This window comes from Moschus berezovskii, chromosome 15 (genome assembly GCF_049115385.1).
Source record: "Moschus berezovskii isolate FMDL1 chromosome 15, NW_MosBer_1.0, whole genome shotgun sequence".
Taxonomy (NCBI): Eukaryota; Metazoa; Chordata; class Mammalia; order Artiodactyla; family Moschidae; genus Moschus; species Moschus berezovskii.
This window is the reverse complement of record NC_142474.1, coordinates 6,467,036-6,480,100: the sequence shown is the minus strand read 5'-3', so window position 1 is coordinate 6,480,100 and position 13,065 is coordinate 6,467,036. Positions and strand designations below refer to the sequence as shown.

The 13,065-nt window shown below is 44.3% G+C and overlaps 1 protein-coding gene across 1 annotated transcript in view; it reads left to right on the top strand.

Moving 5' to 3' along the window:
• ARFGEF2 (ARF guanine nucleotide exchange factor 2) overlaps nucleotides 1-2,530 on the top strand; it is an 84,611-nt gene extending 82,081 nt beyond the window's left edge. Inside the window, exons 38-39 of the mRNA XM_055438681.2 lie at nucleotides 38-155; nucleotides 695-2,530. Coding sequence (XP_055294656.1) covers nucleotides 38-155; nucleotides 695-871 — 295 coding nt within the window. The 3' untranslated portion in view covers nucleotides 872-2,530. The remainder of the gene's footprint in view (nucleotides 1-37; nucleotides 156-694) is intronic.
• The last annotated feature ends 10,535 nt before the right edge of the window (nucleotides 2,531-13,065 follow it).

Below are 13,065 nucleotides of genomic sequence, written 5' to 3'. Positions count from 1 at the left end.
TCTGTCTGACACACACCCCCTCCGCTGGTTCTTCTAGTGTATGCTCCGAGGCCCTGGCCTATTTCATCACGGTGAATTCTGAAAGCCATCGGGAAGCCTGGACAAGCCTCCTGTTGTTACTTCTAACAAAAACCCTCAAAATAAATGACGAAAAGGTATAAACAAGTAATGTCTTCACCAGAATTGGGTTTGGGTTGGCTTTATACTGAGGCTTTGAAGTAAGGACTTTGCCCATTCTCCCAAGGATGGTGACATAACTAGCCCCATTCTAGGAGCATTGGCGAGAAGTTGATTCATTATGAACAACGGGTGTCTGAGGTTATTGGGCTTTTTCTCTCAAAGAACTCCAGTGGAGAAAGGCAGGTTACTGTTAAACAACTACCTGACTTTCACTGTGGCTTTGTTGGAAGAGAGGGTTGAGGTTGTGAAAGCCTGGATTAGAACTGGAATCTTGATTTACTGAAATGAAAACTGACTTTGGTAGCAAGCCTGTTCCCGGTTTGTGTTTGGCATTAAAAATAACTAAAAGAAGTTTTAATTTGCAATTTTTTGCACCTGTTTTCCAACAGTGAGGAGAAAAGTGCCAATATTATTTGCAAGAAGTTGCAGGGTGAGATGAATACTTTTGGAAAACCAGGGTCAGAAAAATAGTTACACGTCTAATTTTCTCTCTCTCCTTCTCTCCCACCTCAAGTTTAAAGCACATGCTTCCATGTACTACCCCTACCTGTGTGAAATTATGCAGTTTGACCTGATTCCTGAGCTCCGAGCCGTTCTGCGGAAGTTCTTCTTGAGGATAGGCGTTGTGTATAAGATATGGATTCCAGAAGAGCCATCACAAGTCCCAGGGAGCCTGTCACCAATCTGGTAGCCCTGGCCCCTGCGGGCACCGCTGTATCTCTGCGGAACTGTCCCCATGCTGCCGCTGCCTGGCACGTCTCGGGAAGGGTCAGACCGCAGAAAGCTGACATCCTGGAGCTAGAGAGGCCTGGGCAAAGATGGTTCCATCAGAGTCCCGGGACTCGGGCGTTGTGGTGTTTCTTTAAACTGCTGCGTGCCAGTCGACACAGTAGGTGGGAAGTCTGTCTCGTCTCTGTCAGTCTTTCCTCATTACCCGTCGAACGGCGTGTCACCTGTCATGGCATTCGCCGTCACTGTCACGCAGAGTCCCACAACTGGCTGTTCACTCCTGTCAGAGGAAGTCACTCTCCTTGAAAATACTGAATATAGCTGTATAGGTTCGTGATTAGAGAGTACATTAATAAAATTTCTTGTAACGGCTAAGTGCCACTTAAAATACGCTGGGTTTTTTTGTTGTTTGAATGTGCTAGAGAAGTTTGAGTGTTTTTGTCAGTTGTGAGTCAACTGTAGTTATGTTAGTTTGGGGAAAGGTACAGGGGAAAAAAAGTTCTTTGTTCTTTTCCCCCCCTGTTTTGTTAATGTCTGGGTGATTTTTAAAGCTTTTTTTTTTTTTTTTCTCCAAAAAATATTACTGAGGATTTGACTGAAAGCAGAGCTTAGTAATTAAGTTAGAATTGAGAGCTTGCAAGGTTTAAAAACCAAAGTAGTGCTTCTGGCTCTCCCTGTTTTAGTAACAGGGGAGGAAAAGTCTATAGGAAAAAGGAAACAATTGAATGAAGATGGTTAGTCTTCCTTGAAGTATTTGTGGAGGGGGTATTAAAATTTCCAGAATACATTGTCCATCTAATATATGAAGTAGTAATTTAAGAGAGTTAATTTATATTTGAGTAAACCTTTTATTTTTACCTCGGAATAGTGAGTATACCAACAGTTAGTATCTCTGCTTGGCACAGTCCCCAGCATTGGCCGGCCCTCGAAAGAGAGATAGGGGGGAGGGTGCTGGACACTCTGCATGAGGAGGGGGCTCCTGTGAGCCTCCACAGCCACGTGTCGCGGGTTGAACCCAAGCAGACCCGTGCCATTGTGAGGCCAACGCAGCTGACCGTGACCTTGGCAAGAGCTGGCAGATGTTCAGTGCTCCCGTTAATTAGAGCCGAGGAACTGAGTTTTCTGGAAGGGTTAGATTCTGGGGTCCTTAACGGTGTTAATGATAGTGCAATACTCTTAGCTGCCATAGAACTGAATTGTGGTGCAGCTTGTGGAGTGGGCAGTCTATGCATACGGCCCAAGGCCTGCAAGCCGTCGGTTTGGGAGCTGACTTAAGTCGGTAAGAAAGAACACAGGCTTGCTTCATCTCTGCCCTCACCTTCTGCTCACCAAGAGCAGCCCTCAGCGTTAGAACCATTACAGAGGTATTAAAACATGCAGACAGCTACCTGCGCCCTGTGGTCCTACAAACTGGGTTGTGTTGAGGTCAACTCTGGTGCCTTAGAAGTTAGTCAGTTGGGAACCTAATCTAAAAGAAAAATCAGATAGTTTTTCTTTATAGAGAAAGATTTCTGGTGCTTTTGTTTACTAAGAGACCGATTTTTCACATTTTGTGTGTGTGTGTTCTACCAGCCTTGAGAAATGTTTGGTTTTGGCCAGCAGTACTCTTTTTTTTTTTTTTCCCCAAAAAATGTTTTAATTTCTCTACCAAAGAAAAAAGAGATGTTTAGGTTTTTACGTTATTTACGTCCATGAGAGAAGAGGGGCTCTGACACTTAGCAGGAAGGGGCAGGGGGAGAGTGTTTTACTGTGAGTGGCGAGCGTCAGCACAAATGACGTCCTAGTCCTGGGCTCCGTCACACCCTCACCCTGCAGCACGGAAGCCGCGCGCTGGCTCTGGGGTTCGTCGCAGCCTCAGCAGGTCGGCCGTCCCCATCGATGCCTGCACTAAGGGTAGAGTGGGGCACACGCGGGTCCCCTCGTGCATTCTCTGCCCATCTGCGTCCCTGCGTGGAGGTCTTTGCTTCCACGCTGAGGGTCTCATGGGACATTCTCTTCGCTGAATGGGACAGCAGGACTCTGCCCATGTAGCCCTGCCTCCCCTTTCATTTCTCCCTCCACTCACAGCATAGGAAATGTGTAAGTGCATTTTGTTCCTTGCCGAAACATTCAGGTTTGAATTTCTTTTCAGCTGCATTTTTTAAGAGATTCAATTTTCTGAGTGAGGCATTTGAATTGTACCAGCATGGACCTCTTAAAAACTGGATGTCAAACCATTTAGGGTGATTTTTTTTTTCTTGCCAGTGGACCGTGACATACAGATGAAAATCCCTTACCTCCAGTAATAAGCCATTCAGCCTAAATTCTCTTTTGTGAATAAATTTATCCCAGCTCACGGTGATCGTGGTGCATGCCACTCCGCAAACACCCATGAAAGGGGTGACCCCGCAGCCCTGGGCCAGCGGCCATTCAATCACAAGGTTACGAAGGAGAGCAACGCGTTTCCAAGGCCTTATTTCTTTATCAGTTGCTTTAAGTGTTGATGATTTGTGCTGGGTCTCTAGAGAAGCTTCTGTTTGTTACAATACTGCTGCTTTGAGCAATTTTGTTTTTCTTCATTGTCCTTTAGGGAGATCACCAGCTTTGGCATCTTAACAACAAACGGTGGATGGGAAATTTTATTTCTAATAATGCATCTTTAGTCAAATGCACCTTTTTCCTGTCACTCCTCACTTACAACCAAAGAACATACATAATGGGAATTGTTTAATAATATCTGGAAACAGCATTTCCTCTGAGAGGTGACTTTTGTACAAAATGCAAAAAAAGAACTAAAAAAACTAAAATTTCTCGTCATTCTTTTGTGATTATGGCTATACACTGAGTGGTTATTATAGGAACCTGCTGATAAATGCGAGTGTGACCATCGCATTCAGACGTTTGTTGTTATGATGCGAATGGATATTGGTTTAAATAGAAACTGGGTCCTCAACTGCCTTCTCTGAATTCTGTTCTAATATTTGTGTTAAAAGTAGGCATAGCTCAAACTCATGCGAAATCCTGGAGTTTGCGATCCACAGCTTTGTAATTTGAGAAACAAAGAAACCAAAGCTGAGTATTTAAAAGAATGACTCTATGTGGAAGTCCATGCTCTCAAAAAGACACTCATCAAAAGTGTAGTTTTTCTCAGTATTCTGATTTTTAAAAAATTTTATCTTGCATATTTGCATCAAATATTTCTTTATGTGCAAATGTATGTTTTACCTCCTTAAAAATGCCTAAAAATTAGTTAATAGCTACTTTTGTTTAATCTATACACAATGATTAAGTGCATTTAATATTGGTAATTTAATGAAAAGCATTCCTTGCCCAATGGATGTACACATTTTTGAAAGAATAAGCAGAATTATATAATATGAAATGCTATGTAAAGTTTTCTATGTAAAAAATATTATGTATAATACTGTTAAAATAAATATCTCATGCTTTAATCAAGTGGTAAATCAATAAAGTTTTAAAAACTAAAGCTTCTTTTAATGTAGTAATTAATGCATATCAAGACATTGTGCATATCAGACTTGATCATGTATGGGGCTTCCCTGGTAGCTCAACTGGTAAAGAATCTGCCTGCAATGAGGGAGACCTGGGTTCGATCCCTAAGTTGGGAAGATCCTCCTGGAGGAGGGCATGGCAACCCCACTCCAGTATTCCTGCCTGGAGAATCCCCATGGACAGAGGAGCCTGGTGGGTCACAAAGAGTCAGACATGACTGAACGACTAAGCACAGCACAGCACATCAAGTTCTGGGTTTGTTCTTGTGGCAGATGTATGCTTGTACTTTATCAATTGGTGGTAAAATGTAGCCTTTATATTTACTAATATAATTATTAATGGGAGAATGTTAATTGTGGGTTTTAATTTTTTTAAGTAAAATTCCCCTTTCACCCCCCTCCTCATGAAAGAAAATATAAAGTTATGAGGTCATGAGAAGATTATTTCATCTCACTAATTAATTTGCCCAGTGGCTTAGTTTCCAAGAGGAGACAGAAATCTCCTTTTGCTGGCATTGAGGGCAAGATTGCAGAGGAGGACTCCCAGGGAAGCCAACTGGGCATGAGTGAGAGGCCATCCTAAGGCTCACACAGGGAGCCAACCTAGGAAGCTCGCCTTTCCTGCTTCCAAATGCAGAATTCATTTTTCTTTTCTGGTTTCACCTAAGGGCATGTGGGATCTTCATTCCCCAACCAGGGATTAAACCCACACCCCCTGCAGTGAAAGCACAGAGTCTTAACCACTGGATCACCAAGGAATTCCCCTGCAGAATCCATTCTGAAATATCTAACGTAAATCATGACTGTAATTAAAAGATTCCACTGCTGGAATTGACTAACACATGGTTGTCTTTATTAATTCATTGGTATAAAACATCTCTCTCTGGTACCACATTTCAGGTGCTTCCAGGGAAGAACAGAAGAACGGCCCTTTCTTTTGGAAGAGCTTCTCTGGTGGCTCAGATGGTCAAAGCGTCTGCTTGCAATAAGGGAGACCCGGGTTCGATCCCTGGGTTGGGAAGATCCCCTGGAGAAGGAAATGGCAACCCACTCCAGTACTCTTGCCTGGAAAATCCCATGGATGGAGGAACCTCGTAGGCTACAGTCCATGGGGTCGCAAAGAGTAGGACATGACTGAGTGGCTTCACTTTCACTTTCTTTTCTTTTGGAAAAGGTTTCTGAAGAGTCTTTTATCTCTTCAGAGCAGATACTGCCTGAGTTTTATCTAGAGCACTGGTTTTCAACCTGCTGCCAACTAGTGGTTTTCAGTTCTGTCCCCAGCACTTGGCAGTGTCTGCAGACATGTTTGGTTGTCACATTTTTGGGTGGGGGGTGGCTGTGCTCCTGGCTTCTAGTGAGTAGAGGCCAGAGATGCTGCTAAACAGCCCCCCACTCCGACCCGCAAGTTGGGGGCTGTAGTGTCAGTAGTGCCAAGGTTTAAACACCCTGAACTAAAGCGACTTCCTCTGAGTAATGGCTCCTTCAGCGTATACTGTACGACCTGAAAGTCCCTCTGTGGCAGATACTTTCAGCTTGTTTTGGCCATCCCGTTAAAGTCTGTTTTGCTCACCCATGTGGAGGGCATGCTTAGGTCACTGGCTTATTTCAGGTTACTGATTTAGAAAGGTAATTTTAGCATTACACTGCATTTTGTACCCTAACAGACTGGTACACACTTTAGGCAAAAGTACATTTCCTTTTTCAGAGGACTAGAGTGGTTGCCTTCCCTGGAATTTTTGCAAACCTGCGTAACATGCCCATTGTCTAGGTTTTGTTGCTGTTCAGTCACTAAGTCGCGTCTGACTCCTTGTGACCCCATGGACTGCAATCCACCAGACTTCCTGTCTTTCCTATCTGCCAGAGCTTGCTCAAACTCACGTCCATTGACTCAGTGATGCCATCCAACCATCTCATCCTCTGTCATCCCCTTCTTCCACCTTCAATCTTTCCCAGCATCAGGGTCTTTTCCAATTAGACAGCTCTTCACATCAGGTGGCCAAAGTATTGGAGCTTCAGCTTCAGCATCAGTCCTTCCAATCAGTATTCAGGGTTGATTTCCTTTAAGGTTAACTGGTTTGATCTCGCTGTTCAACAGATTCTGAAGAGTCTTCTCCAGGACCACAGTTAGAAAGCATCAATTCTTCGGTGCTCAGCCTTTTTTGGGGGCAACTCTCATATCCGTACATGACTCCTGGAAAAACCACAGCTTTGACTATGTGGACCTTTGCTGGCAAAGTGATGTCTCTGCTTTTTAATACACTGTCCAGGTTGGTCATAGCTTTTCTTCCAAGGAGCAAGCGTCTTTTAATTTTGTGGCTGTAATCACCATCTGCAGTGATTTTGGAGCCCAAGAAAATGAAATCTAAATTGTCCTTGGGTTAGTGATTTGTGTCACATCTTAGGAACGTCCAGCTTAGTAAATGCAGTTGCATACCGACAGCAAGAGGAGAAGGGATGAGGACTCTGTAATGATTCTGGAAAAAATGATTTTAGTAATTTTTTTTAATGCCTTTTTCCAGACACTAGCCAACTTTATTGGTATTCAACTGAAGATTGAGCTTTTGAGGATAATTTTATATAATAGTCAATTTTCATCTTTCCCAGAAACTCCTAATCTTCAAATGATGCTTCTATAGCTTCCTCTCCTTTAACCTAATTCAGATTTGCTTAAAGAATTTATCCTGAGTTATGTCCAGGAAATACTCATGTGTTCTAATAAACTTCTTAGCTTGAGTAAATTTGGGCTTTTTAAATGGATGTGAGAGTTGGACTGTGAAGAAGGCTGATCGCTGAAGAATTGATGCTTTTGAACTGTGGTGCTGGAGAAGACTTGAGAGTCCCTTGGACTGCAAGGAGATCCAATCAGTCCATTCTAAGGGAGATCAATCCTGGGTATTCATTGGAAGGACTGATGCTGAAGCTGAAACTCCAATACTTTGGCCACCTCATGCAACAAATTGACTCACTGGAAAAGACTCTGATGCTTGGAGAAATTGGGGGCAGGAGGAGAAGGGGACGACAGAGAATGAGATGGCTGGATGGCATCACCGACTCTATGGACATGAGTTTGAGTGAACTCTGGGAGTTGGTGATGGACAGGGAGGCCTGGCATGCTGTGATTCATGGGGTCGCAAAGAGTGGGACGCGACTGAGCGACTGAACTGAACTGAACTGAATGGCATATTGATTTCCTTCTCCAGAGTCCATGGGTTTCTGAAAAAAAGCAAGCTGTGTAGGAAAGGCCAGTGGTCAGATCATGGAAGCTGGAAGGAAGAACTTTCTGCTCAGAAGGCTTTGTTGTGCGAACTTTCTGCCCTTAGCGGGTGGCAGCATTAGATGAGGACAGTGGGGCCCAGTGAGGCTGGATCGCACAGCAGGAAAGTGGCGGGGCTGGGACTCACCCAGACTGTGTCTTCAGAGCACACACACACTACCCACCGTGCCCCTTGTGGGGGATGAGGTGGGAAGCCCAGCAGGGCATCCAACAGAACAAGTCCTGGTCTCTCAGGAGCTTATTTTCCAAGGATCCTGTTTGTAAGTTGAACCCCTTGGGTATTACAAACACCTGAGTTGGAAACCATTCTTATCAGATCTCTTAGGCTGCCTTTGTAGGGTTGTACCTTCAGACCCTTTCCTGACTAGCACAGACATTCAGAAGTCAAGGAAAGAAATAGCGACTAGCAGAGAAAATACATGAGAGGAAGCAAGCAGATGCCAAGGCTTTGCCAGTAAGCCCTCGTGGTTTGTGCCTTCAGTTTTCCACTTTAATACACACCTTGAAAAGTCACCAGTTAATAAATGCTGGAGAGGCTGTGAAGAACAGTATGGAGGTTCCTTTAAAAAACTAGACACAATTACCACACGATCCAGCAGTCCCATTCCTGGGCATATATCCAGAAAAGACAAAAATTATCATTCAAAAAGATACATGCACCCCAATGATCATAGCAGCATGATCTATAATAGCCAAGACATGGAAGCAACCTAAGTGTCTATCGATGGATAAAGAAGATGTGGTTTGTTTAGTCGCTCAGTCGTGTCTGACTCTCTGAGACCCCATGGACTGTAGCCCACCAGGCTCCTCCGTCCACGAGATTTCCCAAGCAAGAATACTGGAGCAGGTTGCCATTTCCTTCTCCAGTTCCTTCCAATCCAGGGATTGAACCTGGGTCTCCTGAGTGTCTCCTGCAGGTGGATTCTTTTACCACTAAGCCACTGGGGAAGCTGGGTAAAGAAGGTGTGGTACACAGACACACACACACAGGAATATTACTCAGCCATTAGAAAGAATGATATAATGCCATTTGCAGCAACATGGATGAACCTAGAGATTATCATACCAAGTGAAGTAATAAACTTACAATTATCAAACGGGAAAGGAAAGGGGAAGAAGGGATAATCTAGGAGTTTGGGATTAACAGATATGCGCTACTGTATATAAAACATAAAACAACAAGGACCTACCGTATAGCACAGGGAACTATATTCAATATCTTGTAATTACTTATAATGGAAAACAATCTGAAATACATATATATATATATACACATAAGTCACTTTGCTCTACACATTAAACTAACACTACATTGTAAATCAACTATGAAAGTGGAAGTCTCTCAGTCGTGTCCGACTCTTTGCGACTACATGGACTATACAGCCCATGGAATTCTCCAGGCCAGAATACTGGAGTGGGTAGCCTTTCCCTTCTCCAGGGTATCTTCCCAACCCAGGGATCAAACCCAAGTCTCCCACATTGCAGGTGGATTCTTTACTAGCTGAGCCACCAAGGAAGCCTCTATACTTCAACTTTTTTTTTTAAGGCACAAATTTGTGACTTTAGAGTTCCACACTTGCTCCTTCTTCAGAGCCTTTGCTCCTGCTATTTCTCTTCCTGGATGTGTTTTCTCTGGACTGCTTCATGACTAGTTCCTCCTCCTGGATTCCAGCTCAAAAGCTAACTTCTTAAAAAAAAACAAAAATCACCTCCTGTTTGGCTACCTAGTCCCTGTCTGCATCCCTCTCCTCCACTGTATCCCACCCCCGCTTTTTTTTTTTTTTTTTTTGGCCATACGGCATAGCAGATATTTACCGCCACCTGCAGCCTTGATGTTCCCTTCAGTCCTTCCCTGAGCAGGGATCTCACACAAGGGAAGGGCAATTTAATGAGTTGGAAAGTGAAGGGAAAGTTGCTCAGTCGTGTTCAACTCTTTGAGACCCCATGGACTATTCAATCCTTGGAATTTTCCAGGCCAGAGTACTGGAGTGGATAGCCTTTCCCTTCTCCAGGGGATCTTCCCAACCCGGGGCTGGAGAGCAGCCGAATGGATATAGCTCACTGGGGCACTGGCTCCAGAGGGCGCGCATAGCCCACTACTGACATCTGGTGGCTGTGGGGCAGAAATACAATCACCTTGGGCTCATGCAGTTGTCACTGCATGACAACTCTCTGCAACCGCATGGACTGCAGCACCCCAGGCTTCCCTGTCTTTCACTATCTCCTGGAGTTTACTCAAACTCATGTCTATTGAGTCGTTGATGCCATCCAACCATCTCCTCTGTCGTCCCCTATTGCCCTCAATCTTTGCCAGCATCGGGGTCTTTTACTTTACCAATGAGTTGGCTCTTTGCATCAGGTGGCCAAAGTATTGGAGCTTCAGCTTCAACATCAGTCCTTCCAATGAATATTCGGGGTTGATTTCCTTTAGGATTGACTGATTTTATCTCCTTGCTGTCCAAGGGATTCTCAAGAGTCTTCTCCAGCACTACAGTTCAAAAGCATCAATTCTTGGGCGCTCAGCCTTCTTTATGGTCCAACTCTCACATCTATACATGACTACTGGAAAAACCATAGCTTTGACTACACACATGCAGTGAGTCTAAATATTTCAAAGTCAGATATCAAGGTATGAGCTTTCAAATAAAACTCATCCTAACCTCCTTTCTTGATGCTAGGAAAGATTGAAGGCAGGAGGAGAAGGGGACAAGAGAGGATGAGATGGTTGGATGGCATCACCGACTCAATGGACATGAGTTTGAGTAGGCTCTGGGAGTTGGTGATGGGCAGGGAAGCCTGGCATGCTGCAGTCCGTGGGGTCGCAAAGAGCCGGACACGACTGAGCAAATGAACTAAAGTGAACTGAACCTGCTTCCTCGATAAATACATTTATAATAACTGCAGGTCTCGGTTTGAAAGTTGCATTTTCAGGTTCCCCAGCGTTCCATGCCAGAACAGAGCAGCGCAGGGACAACTGGCCTTTGTCCTGCACCCCGTCTCCTCCTCAAGCCACAGGCAGCACCACAGGGCTTTGAACATGTGTGTGGATACTCAGCTCCATCCAAACCCGCTGTGAACTCGTTTGCCTCCGTCACACTTCCAGCTTTGGGGCGCTCCCATTGGCTGTACATTTGCTCTCAGAACTGACCCAGGCAAGAGATTTCTACAGATCTTGGAAAAGGACTCAGGGCCTAGGGGTGGGGAGTTCCAGGGTGCTGGGTGACTGGAACATGATCTGAAAGGGGACAACACGGGTTCTGGGTGAGCACAGAAGCTCCCCAACTTAGTCCGTGGACAGGGAGTGGTTGGAGGAGGGCCAGTGTGGAGCCCTCTAAAATACAGGGGCCAAGGCAAGGGTCCAAAGGCTTGCCCAGGTCTAAAGCAGCACCACCGGAGAAAAACCGAGGGCTGGGACAATGGGAGGGTGTCACGAACACTCTCCCAGGACTTCCCTGGCATCCAGTGGTTAAGACTTCACCTTCTAACGCAGGGGTGCAGGTTCAATCCCTGGCCAGGGATAAGATCCCACATGCCTCTTGGTCAAAAAACCACATAAAACAGAAGCAGTATTGTAATAAATTGAATAAACACTTTAAAAATGATCCACATCCAAAAACACCTTCTTTTTCAAACTTTAAACTTTTTATTTTGTATTGGCGTGTAGCCGATTAACAATGCTGTGACAGTTTCAGGTGAACAGTGAAGGGACTCAGCCATACATGTGTATGTGTCCATTCTCCCCAAAGCCCCACCCATCCAAGCTGCCACATGCCATCTAGCAGAGTTCCCTGTGCTGCACAGCAGGTCCTTGTTGATGGTATCCATTGTGAATATAGCAGTGGGTACATGACCTTCCCGAACTCCCTAACTATTAGTATCCCTTCCCTACCCCCAGCAACCATAAATTCATTTTCTGAGTCTGTGACTCTCTTTCTATTTTGTAAGCAAGTTCATTTGTATCATCTCTTTTTAGATTCCGCATATAAGGGATGTGGTTGCTGCTGTTGTTCAGTCGTCAAGTCGTGTTGGACTCTTCACGACCCCATGGACTGCAGCCCGCCAAGGGATGTGGTATGATATTTGAAAAAAAATACACTTCAACGGGTCATAAGACATGGTCATAGCAGCGAACACTGTCGGGTACGGTTCCCAGTTGCTTTTTCATGGGTTTCGTATGTATCATTTTGTCATACTTATCATTCCTTCAGACATATCATTCTTTATCTTTCAGTTCAGTTCAGCCGCTCAGTCGTGTCCGACTCTCCGCAACCCCATGAATCACAGCACGCCAGGCCTTCTTTATCTTTACAGCCACCCTAAGACGAAGAATCATATTATTACCCCTATTCTAGAGATTAGGCAACCAAGTTATGAGTAACTTACCCAATGTTACCCAGATGGCATTGGGGTCTTCACCTGGGTAGTCTGGCTCAAGTTCACGCTCTTAACTAGTATGATACACAAAAGGATGAAAGAATTCTGGCAATAAAGAGATGCTGAAGAGGATGTCCATTATACCTCAATAAAACTTGGGGTGGGGGAGAAGACCCAGGAACTTGTTACAGAAAGAAAATTGGGCCAATGGTATTGATATCAGACAAGATTGAACTGGAAGAGGAAAGCTTGGAAAGGGCCAAATTCCACATTATAAGATGATAGATGTCATCAAGAAGAAACAGCAGGATCCCTTTATCAACCTAATAGCTTCAAAATATAAATCAGAGGCTGACTGAAGCACCATTTAACAATGACAAAATCAGAATCACGATGGGAGACTCATATGCCTCTCAGAGAACATTAATAAAGAATATTTAAAAAATAAGAACGTAAAGTACTTAAACATTCAATAAATTACCTACAGCTGTTGTCACCTTGCTTATTTAACTTCTATGCAGAGTACATCATGAGGAACGCTGGGCTGGAAGAAGCACAAGCTGGAATCAAGATTGCTGGGAGAAATATCAATAACCTCAGATATGCAGATGACACTACCCTTATGGCAGAAAGTGAAGAGGAACTCAAAAGCCTCTTGATGAAAGTGAAAGAGGAGACTGAAAAGGTTGGCTTGAAGCTCAACATTCAGAAAACAAAGATCATGGCATCTGGTCCCATCACTTCATGGGAAATAGATGGAAAAACAGTGGAAACAGTGTCAGACTTTATTTTTTGGGGCTCCAAAATCACTGCAGATGCTAATTGCAGCCATGAAATTAAAAGATGCTTACTCCTTGGAAGGAAAGTTATGACCAACCTAGATAGTATATTAAAAAGCAGAGACATTACTTTGCCAACCAAGGTCCGTCTAGTCAAGGCTATGGTTTTTCCCGTGGTCATGTAGGGACGTGAGAGTTGGACTGTGAAGAAAGCTGATCGCCGAAGAATTGATGCTTT